This window comes from Macrobrachium nipponense, chromosome 3, assembly GCF_015104395.2.
Source record: "Macrobrachium nipponense isolate FS-2020 chromosome 3, ASM1510439v2, whole genome shotgun sequence".
In the NCBI taxonomy this organism is placed as follows: domain Eukaryota; kingdom Metazoa; phylum Arthropoda; class Malacostraca; order Decapoda; family Palaemonidae; genus Macrobrachium; species Macrobrachium nipponense.
Genome location: NC_087202.1, coordinates 32,038,642 through 32,056,884, shown reverse-complemented (window position 1 = coordinate 32,056,884; position 18,243 = coordinate 32,038,642). Strand labels below are relative to the sequence as shown.

Sequence of the window (18,243 nt, the reverse complement as noted above, 5' to 3'; positions counted from 1 at the left end):
GAAACCACCACTGTACATACTTGTTGCATAAATGTGTAAAGCCATGAACAACTGAACGAGAAACAACTATTTTTCAAAGTACAACCGAATTGGATAACAACATCCATTTGGCTTGCATTTCAATCATTGTACGATAGTAAACAATTAATATAGCTATGTTTTAATGATATTATATAGGATAGGACTGACATATTTTATGTAATAACTTTATTTGCTATAGATCAAAGATCAGCAAGGAAATATATGGTTAAATTTAAAGGAAGTTGTAGCTGAAGTTGAGAAAACTGTTCGAGCTGCTAATGACTATTATCGTGCATCGGCAACAAGGATAAAACTCCCGTAACCTTATGTCATCAAAAACAATTGTAGATAAAATTGAAAGAAAATAATTTTAATCAAAACTACTAGGCTTGAAAGAACACATTTTACTGTTGTTTTCTCGCTGATAACAGATAATGTAAAGCTTGTATTATGATGAAATAAAGTAAAAAATAGCGAACGGAATTATGTTAAAAAAAAATTTAGTTCACGAGACTTATTCAAGTCACATATCGACTTGAAAACACGCCATATAACAAAAAATAACCATGTCTCATACCAAAGTATCTAGATATTCGTTTATGTTAACTAAAAGCAAGAAAATTCCCTCAGAATTGAGTTATATATGCCGAAATAAACTTGTATTCAATCAGCTGATTTCCAAACCAAAACACTGACTGCTATATGATAGTATTTTATAATACAATCATATGAGAATACATACTATATTACTGGATACAGTAAAGTAATGTATAACTTCTTAAAAGATTCATAGAAAAGATACATATCATTACGTTTTTACTTTATAATCATATGTACCCATCAGTAGCCTGACATCGCTCATTATACCGATGTCGGATCGAGTCCAATTCTCGTTCTGTGTCCATTTTTTTTTTTTTTTTTTTACAATCACAGTCAGAATGCATTGAATCTCCAGAATTGTCTCATATAAATAAATTACTATACAGTAGTGCCTCATATTACGAAATTAATCCGTTCCGAAGTGCCCTTCGTAACCTGATTTTTTCATATCCAGAACTATTTTTTACATGTAAATTGCCTAATTCGTTCTAAGCCCTACAAAAACACCACAGTAAATTTTATAATAAAGCTAAATTGACCAATAAACAATGAAATACAACAATTTGATCCATTCAATACCTAACCTAACCTTTACTGTGCCTGTAAATAAAGTGTATGTGTACAGGGTACAAGAAATACTGTGCATACATGTACATACGTATGTAGCAAAATGTGGAACCTTACCTTTCGAGTGAGGTGACGTCTGAAAGTGGCGACAGAGGAGGAGGACAAACGGCAGAAAACATGAACACTTAACTTTACAAAACACTTTAACAACTGATTATCTCCATCTTTGTCTCCATAGAAAGCACCCTCTTCTTTCTGTGAACTTCAGCAACATTCTTGGGACCCCTGGCTAATAATGTAAGTAATTAAGTTCAAACACAACACGATAAAGTAACTTACAGTACAACGAAAGCGAAATCATTAACACGACTTTATGTTAACGAACGAAATTTACGTGAATGAACGAATTCCACGTGTGTACAATAACGCTGCCGAAACGAAATGGTCGAGGAACTCTCTTACGTAGATGCATGACCAATAGGAGAGCAGGATCTTACGGCGGTAACTAGCATCAGGAACCAATGGGGTAGCGGGAGGATGGTGGCGAATCTACTGAGTTGGCAGTATGCGAGTTTTAAAATTTTTCTCAGCAGCCCGGGCGAATCTCGGACTTTACAGTACACCCTTTCGCAACCTGAATTATTTTCGTAAACAGATGCAAAAAAATCTTCGTCTTTGCCTTCGTAATCTGGATTTTGCGTACGTAGGGGTATGACTGTACCATAGAACTATACACTAGGCTAACTCTTGTTAATGTTATTCAATTTTTCTCTGTACTGAATTATCATAAGCCAATATGCATTGAACCTAGAGAATTAGCTGAAACTAATAATTATTATAATGTATATGTATAAAGCATACTATGTAGTGTAGGCTAGGCTACCCTATATGTAAAGATGGTACCAATTACCCTAGTGTAGGCTAGGCACATTCAAGATACGATTTTCCAACAAACGATGGGTTTTTTGGAACCTAACCCCATCCTAAGTAGGGGAATACAAGTACATGTTTCTTAATTAAAAACATGACTTTTTCATAATTTAGGATGGTTTGGGGATGTTTCACAAGGCTGGAACGGATTAAATTGATTTCAGTTATTTCAAATGGGAGAAATTTGTTTCACATACTAGTGGATTGACTTATGAGGTTGGTTACAGGACAAATTAAACTAGTTTTAAACCCAACTTTGTTACTTTACAAGACAAAGTATCTATAAATTACATCTCTTCTAGCAGCTAAGTAATGGCAATGAAGATATCAATAGTACTCAATTAGCCGAGATTTTGAGAATGTAAACAATATCAAATGCAAATGGCATATGATGACAATGTTTATATTCTGAAATAGTATGTTTAACTGTTATAATGATCCGATGGCTGTCTTTGGAGCAGTGGCCGAATCAAAATGCAGTAGAGCCCCAGACCTCGATGTCAATTCATTCCAGGAGAAGCGACGAGATGCAATTTAGTCAATATCTGAATGAATTTTTCCGATAAGAAATAACGGAAAATGGATTAATCCACTCTTGACCACCAGTTATTACCCTAATCTTACCTTTTTATACAAAACATTACCCATAAATACACACAAATTACAATTAAATAAGTTCAGTATTAAATAACATACCATTCAACGCACTTTTATCATTTTTAAATATATACTGTAGTAAAATAACTGTCCTGAGTACGCCCAATTTGACCATAATACAATGGTTGACTGAGCACCATAGGCTAGGCTAAGTACATAGTATGTACTGTAAGGGGTAGGCATAATTATTGTTACTAAGAATAAAACATTTAAAATCAAGTCTAATTCTTACAGGAAATAAATAAAATATAAAAAATAAGCCAAATTATGTCTGTTATCATAAACTTTAGAAAAATTCCCTAAGTCAAGTCGCCAGCTAGTGGCTGTGAGCAACTGTAAACATACTATCATACATTCTACTGGAATATTGTATACAAAATAACTTTAAAATATTCTTCAGTACATATCATGATATTAGATTTTTTTCATGAGCATCGTAACTTTCACAAGTCAAGCACATCTGGGAATTACGAATAATGAGCAGATTGCAAAATGTATTGGCAGGCTAAAGCACTGTCTGAAACTGATAGAAAAACACATGTAGACTTTTTTAATATACTACGTTTATAAATAAAGTAGTTGTAATTCTTAAACCCAGCTTTCTTTCAAAAATTAAGTTCCATTCAGCATCTAAAGACAGTGATCATGTTGGTAAAATGAAATCCACTAATATTTTAAGAATGTAAACAAAACCAGAATGCAAATGGCAGATCAACTGTTTGTATTATAATTCGATATGGTAATAATACATGCAATATGATTAGTTACAATAAAACAAGGGTTTTATTAAAATGAACATTATTCTCAATACACAAATATTATTGAGTTTTGCTAATGGATATGTGTCAGTGCAACAACCTAACCCAGGCAACAGTCTCCCTCTGTGTGTGTGTGTGTGTGTGTGTGTGTGTGTGTGTGTGTGTGTGTGTGTGTGTGTGTGCGCGCGCGCGCGCTAAATTACAGATGAAGTCATTGTAAACCTGTAGTACAGACATAAGCAACAAAATCGAGAAACAGCTGATTGGACCTCATTTGCCGTCACTATAATAAGAAAAAAAGCACAGGCGACATTGATGTTCAAAACTAGAGAAATCACACTTAACGCTTATACAATCAAGTATTGTGCCATTTTTAAAACCAACTTTGTTAATTTACAAGAAAGTATCTAAATTACATATCTTCTAACAGCCAAGTGTAATGGCACTGAGAATATTGATAACTCAATCAAATGAGATTTTGAGAATGTAAACAATATCAAATGCAAATGGCATACGATGACAATGCTTATATTCTGTAAAATATGTTTAACTTTTTCAAATTATAATTTTCTCCAGAAAATATTTGTTTAGGCTTATAGAACTTTTCAGTTTTTAGGATTATGAATAGAGATCCTACTCTTGTAACAAAGTGAGAACTAACTCATCCTAACATCTAATTATGGTAATTATCCACAGTAATTGATGTAATTAGTTGTTTTGTTTACATTATCAAAAGTTGTATCACTATACTCTGTTTTTTTTCATCTGTCCATCCGCCTGTGGTGTTTTTGTATGGTAACACTGCGTCCCGGCCTTTAGATAGTTACGCTTTGTGTAAGTTTTTGGTAAATAAAAGGATACCTGGGTGTACATTTGCAACTGAAAAGTGTTTTAATAATTTACTGTATGCGAATTACACCGTTAATATTCGAAATTGGATATTATTATAATCGTTGAATGTAAGCTGAATGTAACTATCTAAAGGCCGGGACACAGTGTTACCATACAAAAACACCACAGGCGCATGGACAGATGAAAAAAAACAGAGTATAGTGGGTCACTTGAATAACCTATGGATTTTACCATTATTACGTTACAAATGTTTTGTTTAAGGTGTCGATACTTTGTCGATTGATACAGCTATCGACACTTCAAGGGTTAGCCTATCATTTAAAATCTCACAGGATTTTAAGGTTGACACAAAATGCCTCTTACATTATATAATAATTTTCAATAATTTTAAGTTTAATTGTGGTTCTTACTGTCTTCCTCACCAAATGAGCATGGGAACAACACCTATTAGAGGCGACTGACCAAACCACTTTTGTTTACAAAAGTATGATTCCTTGGGTCGGTTTCAGGATTTTTGGTCGAGCTCAGATGCAACATTTACTCAAAATTTTCCGTTGAAATACAATTATTTTGAGTTCTAATACAATCGAGGACCGGGTCTCTACTGTAGTACACTGTAGAAAGCCACAAAAACTAAGGAAATACCTCTACAAGCATGTACTACTTGCTCAAAACAATAGCAGCAGAGTGAGCAGGCTTTTAATGAGCATGGGAACAATGCCAACTAGTGGCATCTGATCGAACCACTTTTGTTTACAAAATCATGATGATTATATATCAGTTTAGTCAGTTATTTAATCTTTATTTCTATTTTCTTTATTGGTGTAATATGGTCGATGTTCAATGTATGGGCAATGTGTTTGATTTTAGAAAAAGTCTTGATATATTCAAGTTGTGTTGTGACATCATAGGATGTGACATCATAGAAGACAAAATGGTGGTGGCGTGGGGTGGAAAGGTAAACAATAACAAGAGCGTGCAGTACAGGACATGTAGAACTGGTGTTTGGTGGGGTAGGAGAGAGCCCTCTGTCTTATAGTAGTTTGTGGGTTGTAAGTCATGTGGTGTTGTTCAAAGTCTTAAGCTGGAGCATACTGAGACTGAAGAACATGAACAGGTGGGTAGATTGCACATTTGTGTCACAAAGGAAAGATTAGTCACAAAGGAAAGATTAGGCTAGGAAAATATTCAAACATGATTCATTGGGTCAGATTCTAGTTTTTTGTTTGAGCTCTGATACAAATTTAATACATATAAAATTACCAACTTTTTATGCATACGATCCTACTAGAGGTATTTAGGATTCAAAGTTTCAAGTGATGACAATATGATAAGCTTGTTACTCACCTCCATCTTTGCATCATTCCACAATTGTTCAGCAAGTCCTGCTACATCCTCAGATACATCATACTTGGCAACCCAAAGCCTGTGAGCTACCCGTAGCCAGCTTTCATTGTCAGTCTCAGGTTTAGGAAGAGACTTAACTAGTACAAGTAAACCCTGAAAAACAAATGCACACCAAATAGAAATTTTTATAATAAAACATATTATCTAAATACTTATATCTAATATCTTATCTGTATTTCCCACACCAGGCAGGAGGACGATAGTGTTGAAAGTATAATCACCATGGCAAATTTTTAATAGGATAATCTTCTAACACCAGCTGAAAACTAGTTAAAAATAATTAAAATTGTAAAGCAAGGAATCTGTGGCATCTGACAACACATTCATATATGTACGAGGTGGAAGCTTGTCACCAACCAAGCTTGGGACCTCGTGACACATCAGTTGTTCTACCAACCCAGTACACGAGAGGGGTGGCTAGAGGAGGGTAGTTTAACGTTAAAACCTCTGGTTTGTAAGCTATAAAAAATGCAAATTATTTAAAAATTTGCCATTTGTTCATTCATGAAAGAAACCTTCAGTCTTAACAATAAGACAGACTTTGGTGGGAGATAGAAGTACCCTGAACTGGCTGGGGGTTCAGCCCAGCCAACCATCCTTCTTAGAAGAATGAGTTCTAAAGGAAGGGGGTCATAGCCTGATAGAGAATAGGTAGATGAATACCCAAAAACTCAGTCATCTGCTGGGTTCAGTACAAAGTGATATAGCCAGATTCATTGCACTTATGGAAGATAAGGAGAACTTTCTTTGTCTATTCCAGTAACAAACCTTTCAAGCCACAGGGATGTGTCACCACTCCCTTGCTAGAGGGAGGAGCATATGCTACTGAAGTAGATTTGTCTATTGTATAGGAACATAACTAATAACTATATCACCAGTATGACTACCAGATGCACCTGTATCAGACCAGTTCCAGTATATGACGTGTATTTTTCAACTTGCCTGCCTGAAGGAAGAAGAAAGAAACAAAGAGAAAGAAAGAGACCAGCCAACTTACTCATTCTCTCTTTCACACAAATATATTAGGTAAGATACAAATAATAAGATACAAATTGCCCTGTCAGGAGCTAAATGAGCTACACAACCTGCTGGCCAGCCAGCATGGGAAAAGGTGTCTAAGGACCTGTGGGCAATATTCTTCAGATAAAAGGAAGTGAACGTGGTTTGATGTAGCCAAGAACCAATGTTCAAAATTCTATGAACAGACATTTTCTTCTTAGAAGCCAAAGGAACTTAAGCCTCTGAAGTCGTGTGCCCTAGGTTGTACAGTCTCCGTAACAGAACTAGGGAGCCACGAATACGCCTGAGTAATCACCTCACGTAGCCAGAAGGAAATTGCGCTCTTGGAAACTTCCTGCCGAGTAGGAGGAGAAGGATATGGAGTAGGGGACGGCTCTCTACTTCTATGCCGTCTTTTTGTAGGGGGAACTGCATATCTCTCACATAGAATGGAGTCCAGTTTATCAAACATTGCCTGAAAGAATGTCTATGAGGGCAGCAGAGCAGACAACAGAGACATAGATGGTAATACAGGCGGTCCCCGGGTTACGACGGGCCCGGCTTATGACGTTCCGAGGTTACGACGCTTTTTCTTAAATATTCATTGAAAAATCCGCCCTGGGTTATGACGCTTGTTCCGAGGTTACGACGCTTCCGACGCTCCAAGTTTACCATGCTTTTAAAAAACACATACTATGATAAGATAAGAATCCTTTATAGTTTAGCACAGTTTCTCTCTCTCTCTCTCTCTTTGTATTTTCCAACGAAAATAATCACTATAATTCTCTCTCTCTCTCTCTCTCTATACTACAAAGATGTATGTTTTTTAGTATGATAAATAAATGATTTACTATTTTCAAATATTAATATTAATTTATACAGCAATAATATCAATTCATTAAAGAAAATACCATAGTGAATTAGTAAGATTTTAGCTTATATTTAAAAAATTATGGAAGAATGAAGGAAATCCCAGTCTTCTTCAAGTAACTTCCAGTAACCTTTTCTCCAGATTCAGGTACTAAAACTGTCAGATATATAAAGTTCTGTGACAGCCAGGAGGGGGAAAATTTGGGGTGTGACAGCCAGGAGGGGGAAAATTTGGGGGAAGAGCTGCAGTGTTGCAATCACGTGGTCCTGACATTTCCCCCCCCCCCCCCTCTCTCTCTCTCTCTCTCTCTCATCTCTCTCTCTCTCTTCTCTCTCTCTCTCTCTCTCTCTCTCTCTCTCTCTCTCTCTCTCTCATTTACTGAGACTCGAGATTTTTTATGTACTTGTACTATTTGTTTTTAATACTTTCAAATAATAATAATAACTGTAATTACAAAATTCATATGTGATAGTATTTTAAAGAAATACAATACGTACTAATCTATCCATGTCACTTTTAATTAAGGTTAACTCTCTCTCTCTCTCTCTTTTGCCACACAAGATAATAATGGATCATAGTGTTAACTCCCTCCCTCTCTTTCGCTGGAAGCGTTATAAGTATTTTTTGAGAGAACTTCTTCTTCCCAGCTTGTTCCCATTTTTATATGGGGTCGCCGTTTCGGATGAGCCATTTCCATCTATTTCTATCTTGTGCTTCTGCCTCATCAATTCCCTTCTCATTTAAGTCTCCTCTCACACAGTCCTTCCATCTCTTTCTTGGTCTCCCTCTTTTTCTTCTTCCTTGCACCTCCACCCCCATAGTATGTCTCCCAGCGTGGTCCTCATCTCTCCTCAACAACAGGTGTCCATACCATCTCAGCCTCCCTCCTGCACTTTCTTTGATACTTCCACCACCTTAGTTGACCCCCTTATGTAGTCATTTCTGATCCTATCCACTCTTGTTACCCCAGACATCCACCTAAGCATTCTCATTTCTGCCACATCCATCTCCTTCTGCTCTGCTTTTCTCATGCTTGCTGTTTCCGTACCATACAGCATTTTTGAGAGAACAGAGAGAGATAAACACTCTCTCTCTCTCTCTCTCTCTCTCTCTCTCTCTCTCTCTCTCTCTCTCTCTCTCTCTCTCTCTCTCTCTTTTACCGAGATGAAAGAATTTTTATGGTACTAGTATGTAAAATGTTTATTGATAATTTCAGTTATTAATAATAATAATAATAATAATAATAAAACTTTAATTACAAAATTCATAATGGTCGTATTTTAAAGAGATGAAAATGACCTTTCCATTTCACTTGTAAGGATAATTCCTCTTTCTTACTGAGATGAGAGAATTTTTATGGTAGATGCACGTGTTTATTATATTTTCAAATAATAATAATAATAATAATAATAGAAGTAGTAATAATACGATAACTAATTTCAAAAGAAAATTCTTCCCTTTGTCTTTTTCTGTATCAATTTCCCACCTCACTCGAGTGACACTCGAGCTTAACAATGCCATACAATGGTCAATGAATTTAATGGTTTTATATAATTTCTCTCTCTCTCTCTCTCTCTCTCTCTCTCTCTCTCGTCTCCTCTCTCTCTCTCTCTCTCTCTCTCATCTTTACAGATGAGATCATTATTTTCATGGACGTGTATGTAATAAGTTTATCATTAATATTTTCCAATAATAATACTATAAGTACAAAATTCATATCTGAGTATTTTAAATACAATAATCATTCCATTTCTCTCTTTTAAATACTGTAAGGACAACTCTCTCTCTCTCTCTCTCTCTCTCTCTCTCTCTCTCTCTCTCTCTCTCTCTCTCTCCACAAGATACTTGTCATACGTTTGGTGTTTCTATTTCTTCCTTTTATCTCTCTCCCTCTCAGCAAAAGAATTGATAGACAGACAAACATAATTGCACAGTCCTCTCTTTCTCTCTTCTCTGGAGAAATATATGTATTTATGGGAGGGGGAAAAGGTTGCCTACAGACATTCATTTCAATCTATTGAAACCGTAAGGAGTTATTTCTTCTCTCTCTCTCTCTGTCTCTCTCTTCTCTTAGCTCCTCTCATTCCGCTCTCTCCTTCTCTCTTCCTCATCTATCTCTCCTCTCTCTCTCGTCTCTCTCTCTCTCTCTCTCTCTCTACTCTCTCTCTCTCTCTCTCTTGTATTTTAATGAAAATATACAGTAATTTGTGAATACACAGTGTTGCACATGAAAAAAGTAAATTAGTGATAATTTTAGAGATACGGCCCTAAGAAAAATTGCAAATTAGTAGTGAAATTTTCCCTGTGGACATGTTTTCAAGAACGTCGTTCCGGCTTTCGACGATTTTCGGGTTACGGCGCGTCTCAAGAACGGAACCCCCGTCGTAACCCGGGGACCGCCTGTAATGTCACGGCCTGAGATGGAGGGAGAACCATCACCGCAGTCGACGTCATAGGCTGAGTGGAAGCTGGGAGTGACGTTGTGAAATTGGGCATGGCAGCAAAAGTCAATGGCCTCACTGGCAGGGAGATAAACGGTGACCCAGCAGACGACATTGTTGATAACACTGGCCCACTTGAAGGCATCACACACATACCAAAGTAGTGTAGGCCAGGAGGAGGGGGGGGACTGCCAGTGGGAGGCTAGCAAGCAAGAGAAGAAACGCACCAGCAAACCATCCAGAGAGGGTGAACCCCATAGGCCTAGGGACACCCAAACCTCCGCCATTTTGTTGGACTCCAAATCTGAAACAAAGGGGGCTGGAAGGGGAGCCTCCTCTCCTGAGGGAGTGTGATTGTCTTTCAAAAGAGAGGGGGCCTCATTAAACAAACTATCCTGTGCACTGCCCGATACATCCAATGATTAAAGAAAAAGATGGGGACACAGGAGCAAAAGATGCAGCAGGACGACTACTGGGAGAGGGAAGTACCGAAATGTCCGCTTGGGGAGGCGAAAAACCATCCCAAGACGGACAAGCCGTCATCCTACGTTGTTCCCTCATCTTATAGAAAGCCCTGCACTGAGATCTAGGCAAGGAACAACATTCTGTGCACAGATTAGAGATAATAAAAAAATTTGGGCATCTACTGCAAGTTAAATGGAGATCTGTAACAGAAGGAGCCAAAAACTTGGAATATGGAAATCCCTGAATTTCTGGACATATATGTTGATGGGGCTTGGAACTCTTGGAGGAATCCATGATCAAAGGACAGGCAAACACACACTCTAAAATGCAAAGAAATAACAGGCAAACAAAGCAACCGGCTTGGGAAGGAGTGCAATGCAGTTACTCTCCAAGGCAGTCAAAGAAAGACTGATGTGTCACAAGGTCCCAAGCTTGGTTAGTGGCCAGCTTCCACCTCATATATGCATGGATTGCCAGATACCATAGATTCCTTACTTTACGATCTTTGATTGTTTTTAACTGGTTTCCAGCTGGCACTAAAAGATTATCCTATTGTTAAGACCATGTATGAACAAATATCAATTATAAATTGAACAGACAGCAGCTAAAATTCATTAGAGGAACCCTTTTTATATGCATTTGATTAACAAACATTTGAAGTATATGCATTTGATTAACAAACATTTGAAGTAGTGCGGCTACCTATTCTATATACATCTGATTAACAATGATTTGCCATGGTGTGACTGCCTATTTTATATATAATTTGCAGTAATGTGATTGCTTATTTCATATTCATTTGATTTACCATGATTTGCATGAGTGTGACTGCTGGTTTTATATACTTTGATTAACAATAACTTGCAGTAGTGTGACTCCCTATTTCATATGTATATGATTAACAACGATTTGCGGATGAACAGTGACACTCACTTTCAAAAGCTTACTTTTTAGGGGTAAATTAAAAATTTTACAGCAAGTGCAATATGTTATGTACACTGCAGTTACAACTTTGACAGAAAAAAATCCAAATATTCTACTTATAAATCCAAAAGCACACATGTAACTTTTTTTTCTTTTGGGAGGACAATTTGACACTGCATTTTCTAAGTAACAAAATTAAGTTGAGGTGAAAGTGCATGCTTACAAGTTTATCCATCCTGAATCAGTAACTAGGTTGGTATACATGCATGACCATGAACTGACTGTCCAATCTTAGAAAAGGGAGCAAAGGAAAAAAGGAATGTCTATTTTCAAGTTCAACCTCTATAGCACTTTCAGATCTAAACTGACCCATTACAATTCAAATCTGCAGGATACAACTTCAATCTAGCCTTAAATTAATACAGTGATATCATACACCTCAAAAATTACCAACCATGCTAGGGCACTAATCATGAACCTCAGACACAAAGGAAGATGCTCCAGACATTCCAAATGAGCCCACCAAGTAAGAAATTATAATAGTCAGGTGCAAATTCAGCACAAGCTGAATGGTTATAACCACAAAGACCTGCAGAGGATGATCAAGTATGCTCTCACTACTTTTCTTGGAAAGACATGCACATCAATTAGAGTGGGCATACAGATAATGAAGTCACCAATTGCATCCATAGTACCATAGATAAATGGTACCAGCAGACATTTTGACCTTCCAGGGTAAATGGGTATGTTTTACACATAATACAGAGGAAAAATGCATCCTTTGCTACTTAAAGGGCACGTCTGCTGTACAGATCCCGAGAATTTCCTACAAAAGCAAGAACCAAAAGCCTGATTATGAAAATATCCCAGCCCCTTCGGCAGAAGACTCTCTGAAGAGAACCTGTGTGGCCTATTAATACAGATGCTCAGTCCAGAATGCCTCAGCACTTACATCAAGCACGACCAAAATGAGCTTTCGAAAATAATCTCCAGCCACATTAAAGAAGGTGCCATTCATAATAATGTTAAGAAAGCTCATAACATAAAAACAATGGTGGCACGCAGAATGCCGCACACTGCCACCTGAGCCAAATGATAGTAACAATCAGGAGCCTCCATCCAGCATAAGCAACCATCTAAGTATAGCTACCATCCTTGTCTCCAACAAGCAGAGATGGGTGCAACCATCAACATGTGGGAGAAGGCTTTACTCAAAATTCAGCTCTCTCCCTCTCTCATCCTGGGACCCTTTGTATGACCACTGATGAGCCCCTTCTATTTAGATCTTATAGACCCATCCAGAAGATAGCTGATGAAACAGCTGAAATGTTGAAGCACTTAGTGATCCCATAAGAAATTCCCTACCAACTGAAAACAACTTAATGGAAATATCCAACAGTGTTGAACTTCCGCTTGAATGTAAAGAATAAATACATGATAGAATCCTGAACTCCTGCCTTTCCTCTTATCCATAATATAAACATCAGCCAACTTTTAGCAAAGTTAGTAACAAAACCTGTTTATATGATAATAGTATTATGCAAATAATAATTATACTAAACTGCAGATACCTGAAATAAGTATTTTATTATTTCAACCCCTCAGTTTGGTATATTGCAAGTCTTGTAAACAAAAAGCTCCTATATTACGGGAAGTTTAGTTCTTAAAGCTTATTCTAACAATAACTTACCCTCAAAGCAGCATCCCTGACTGATACTGCAGGAGCTTGAAGTTTGTCCAAAAGAACGTTGATCTCTTCTGGTGTAGCTGTGTTACAACCAATTTCCCCTGAACCACATCGGCACACATCTTGCAAAACTGCACAAGCTGTCTGCTGGGTTCTGCCTGTGCTGCTGCCTATAAAATTAGAAAATAATCTAAATGCTGCCCTTCATAACTATAAAATAAGTCTACATGATTTTCAATTACTCCACAGTAATGTTCAGTTATACGTTCCTTTTAATCAATAAAACAATATAAAATGACATACACTATCTACTTCTCTAGTGTGTGTAGTCTTGCTATATTATCCAAAGAAGAGTTTAAAAAACAGCCTTACTTACTTATCACACTGATGACAAGAGAAAGCAATCTTTTGCATGGTAGGAAACGAGGATGGTATAAATCTTCCTCATCAGCACCTCGCATTGCCATGTGCTCACTTATAATCTGTAAAGCCTGACCAGCAACAGTTTCAAACATATCTGTACCTCCAAGTCTCTTGCTCAAGACCCACTCCAAAAATGGAAAGCAGTAAACAAATCCAGGTGCACAAAAATATTTTTCTACATCATCATCTCTTGCTCCCCTTAAAAATCAAAAGAAAAATTACATCAGAACATCTCATGTCATAATCACATGTATTAATCAAATATAAATTAATTAAGTTTTTACAAATAATACTTATAAACAATATGTAAGATTAGTACATCAACTTACTTTTTGGGAACAGTCAGTGTGTGAAGCATCTTCAGTGTTCTGATGGCAGCTTTTTCAATGGGTTCTCCAATCCAATCCTGAGGTATGCTCATGGCTGGTTCACAAAGTCTAACAGTTGTGCGAGCCAAAGTGTACGCTGCAAGGACATACTGAGTAACATACATGTGACCTCACTGATGGTTGATTAGTAATGACACCTTAACTCATGGAAAAAGTATTCAACATAAATACATATTACAAATATTACAAAAGTACTTACCAAACACATCATCCTCATCATCAAATACTGATTTCCTTAAACTGACAAATAAGTTGCACATCTGTTGAGCAACAAGAGGAGAGGAAAGTGCCCAAGTCAAGACTGGTATTAATTCTGTAAAATATGGGCCGAGACCATCAACATTTCCAACAACAGCAGCCTCTAATAGTGACACGGCAATGTTCACTTCACGGGAAAGTTCTTCAATTCTGTAAAAAAAATTTATAATGTTCATCCATACCATTATTAGTAATGCCCTGTATCTAAAGGATTAACTTATCATTGATATGTGGTAATATGTTAATAATAGAATGGTACATAAACAAAAATATTTCTCTTTCTAAAAAGAAAAAAGCAAAATTATGAGAAAACACCTTGATGATTATTTAAATAGAGCACTTCCTTTTTCTCTTATTACAAGTCCTACCTTCTCCTTAACTAATTTTAAACCTTTTTCTGACACTATTAATCTTCAATGTTTCATCCATTTTATGAAATCATGTGCTATATTGCATTCTATACCGACACAATCAAAATTCAGTGACTTGATAAATTAACTACATACTACCCTTCTGGAGACAACTTTTCTTCCCACGTACCTGTCTCTGATTGCATTTTCTTTATCCATTTGTGCTTTAAACACCTCCTTCTGTTTTGGTGTTAGTTCCAATGTCCCTTCTTTCCTTCTTTTTTCCAAGTCTTTCTTTTTCTCTTCCAACATCAAAAGCTGCTCTTTGTGACTATAGACTTTGTTTGACTTTTTAACATTCTTCAAGTTCAAGTGGTCCTCAAAGGCTCTGTAAAAAAAAGAACATGCTATTTGTTAAAAGATCTTCCCGAACAATGTTAACAAGATAAAAAGAGATAAATTATTACCTTTCAGTTATTTTTGCAATATCAGTGGCATTTACCCCTTGTGGACAGGTAACATACATATAACTTCTACACACAGTTTTGTGGTAAAGTCTGGGTAGCATAGATAATTGTTCAAGATTTGGCATCATCCAATTTGAACAAAATTTTGTGGAAAAATGTTCCTAGTTCCATTCATCACTAAAAGCAGTCCCCGATGATCGGCGGACTCGGTTACTGGTGATCCAGTTTCATGGGGCTTGCCGAAAGCTGATTTTCGCTGCCATAATGCACCGATTTCCAGTTATCACCCCTGACAATCAAGTGTTGGCACTGATGCATACCTAAGAGAGGTGCCATTAACCGGTTATTGGCATCATAAGCCAAAAAAATTAACGACTCTCTGTTATTGGTGATTTTTGTTTATCATCAAGCCGTCAGAATGGAACCCCATGAATAACCAGGGACTGCCTGTATTGGCAACTCTTCAGAGTAAGCTAAGAAACATTCAGTCTTGCTTGAGGTAGTAAGGGAAAATGTCACAACTTCCCATCCAAGGATGCAACATAGATATTTGACAATTTTCCAATGATATGCTCAGAGTTTGTTCTTAGTTTTAGTTCTTATCTGTTATGATATTATCTGAGCTGTAATTTTAATTTGACAAAATAATATTTAAAAAATATTAGAAAGAATTGGCCATTCTTAAATTTATACTAGTCATGCATGGGTGTATTCATTAGTGAATATTAGCCTGGGCTGTGAGGGTTAAGCACTTCCTACAAAAATTACAAAGCATCATACTATAATAAAAAATAAATCTGGAAGGTGTTATTTACATATAAGGGGAATACCTGGTGAATATGGGTAGATAGATAGATAATATATAATATATAATATATAATATATAATATATATATATATATATATATATATAGATAGATAGATAGATAGATAGATAGATAGATAGATAGATAGATAGATCGTTAGCTGATTTGTTCTTCAGAGTTGTTGATCGGGAAGAGATGCAACAAACTCCTACCTGTTATTATCTGAAGGAAGGTTTGCTTATGAGGAAGTATAGACCTTCAGATATACCCAGAAATGCTGAATGGGGCGAATATCATCATATTTTGATTCCATGTCCATTGAGAAAGCAAGTGGTGGCAGTAGCTCATGAATCTGGGCATATGGGAATCAGGAAGACTGTGGAGAAGATCACAAGATATTTTTTCTGGCCTGGACTTCATAAAGATGTTAGCAGGTTCTGTCAAGTGTGTCATACCTGCCAGATAGCTGGAAAACCTAATGAAACCATTCAGAAAGCCCACCTACAACCTATAGAAGTTAGAGGAGACCACTTCCGAAGACGAAGAAAGGAAATGAATATCTGTTGACATTAATGTGTCCTGTTACCAGATATTCTGAGGCGATCCCTGTTAGAAACATATCTGCCCATATAGTTGCTGAGAAACTAGTGGAGTTTTTCACAAAGTTTGGTATACCAGAAATTGTACAAAGTGATAGAGGAACGAACTTTACTTCCAAGTTGTTCCAGGATGTGATTAAACTTATTAGGGGTGAAACAACAGTTATCAACTGCTATCATCCAGAAACTCAAGGTGCCTTGGAAAGGTTACACCAGACATTGAAAAGTATGCTGACAAAGTATTGTTCTGAGTCAGGAAGAGAATAGGATGTTGGTTTACCCTTAATGTTATTTGAAGTTAGGAATGCTTATCAAGAAAGCATGGGATGTTCACCCAATGAGATGATTTTTGGAAGAGAAGTGAGAGGACCTTTGAAGATTCTTGCAGAAAATTGGGTAGAAAATAAAGAGGAAATCCAAGGAGAGTATGTGAAGAACTTAAGGAAAAGGTTGGAAGAGATTAGAAAATTCTCTTTAGAAAATCTGAAAATGAGTCAAGAGAAAATGAAAAGGAACTTGACAGAAAGACTAAGCTAAGAAGTTTTAGTGTTGGTCAACAATTGTAGTGTTTCTGCCAGTCAAGAGATTTCCCCTTACAAATAAATTTCAAGGTCCCTACAGGATAATTGAGAAGTAAAGTGATAGAACTTATGTGACTGAAACACCAGAAAGAAGAAAACGACAGAGGAAGATACATGTGAACTTTTTGAAACCTAACTTCTCAGAAACTAGAAATGAAACTGTGTCAATAATACAGACAACTTCATCTACAGAAGACGATGATGGCTATGAATTGGGAGCTGAAAGCAAGATGAATTATTCTTCAATTTTGAAAAATTTGGAGGATAAACTGAAACATCTTAATGTTGAACATGGTGAGGAATTGAGTGAAGTGATTAGAAGCTTCACAGAGATTTTTGCAGATGTACCCAGACGTACTAATCTGACCAAACATGAAATCAAGATCAAAGATGGAAAATCGTTCAAGCAAAGAGCTTATCGCTTATCACCTTATCATCGAGATGTTCTGAAGAAAGAAGTTCAATATTTGCTGCAACATGGATTAGCAGAACCCAGTTCAAGTCACTTCAGTTCTCCATGTGTGTTAGTGAAGAAACCCGATGGCTCCTTTAGGATGTGTACTGATTATAGGAAACTGAATTCCATAAGTATGGCTGACAATTATCCCTTGCCTCTTATAGATCAGTTACTTGATAATATTGGGCAAGCCAAGTTTGTTTCCAAGATAGACTTATTGAAGGGATATTATCAGATACCCTTAGATGAAGATGCGAAGTTGCTGTCAGCTTTTATTACTCCTTTTGGATTGTATCAGTATACTGTACTGCCATTTGGTCTGATGAATGCACCAGCCACATTTCAACGAGTGATGGATCAACTGCTAGGATCTATAGAAGGAGTAGGTGTATACCTTGATGACACAGTCATTTACTCTACAACGTGGGAAGAACATCTGCAGATCCTGAAGAAAGTTTTCAAGAAACTACAAGAGGCAGGACTAACAGTCAACCTAGAGAAGAGTGAGTTTGGGAAGGCGACTGTTCAGTACCTTGGGTTTGAAGTTGGAAAAGGCCTTCTCACTCCGGTGAGTGGTAATGTGGAAGGTATCCGTAAAGCTACCCCCCCTACTACTAAGAAGCAACTACAAAGATTTTTGGGTATGGCTGGATTCAATCGTCGTTTCTGTCCAAATTTCTCAGCCGTAGTGGCTCCCTTGACAGACTTAACTAGTCCCAAAGCTAAGTTTGAAA

The 18,243-nt window shown here is 36.8% G+C and overlaps 1 protein-coding gene across 1 annotated transcript in view; it reads right to left on the bottom strand.

Moving 5' to 3' along the window:
- LOC135221689 (stalled ribosome sensor GCN1-like) overlaps positions 1–18,243 on the bottom strand; it is a 339,764-nt gene that overhangs the window by 137,018 nt on the left and 184,503 nt on the right. The window contains exons 15-20 of the mRNA XM_064259421.1: positions 14,790–14,987; positions 14,191–14,399; positions 13,932–14,067; positions 13,556–13,800; positions 13,183–13,349; positions 5,733–5,885 (exon numbers count right to left, since the gene is read on the bottom strand). Of these exons, the coding sequence (XP_064115491.1) occupies positions 5,733–5,885; positions 13,183–13,349; positions 13,556–13,800; positions 13,932–14,067; positions 14,191–14,399; positions 14,790–14,987 (1,108 nt within the window). The remainder of the gene's footprint in view (positions 1–5,732; positions 5,886–13,182; positions 13,350–13,555; positions 13,801–13,931; positions 14,068–14,190; positions 14,400–14,789; positions 14,988–18,243) is intronic.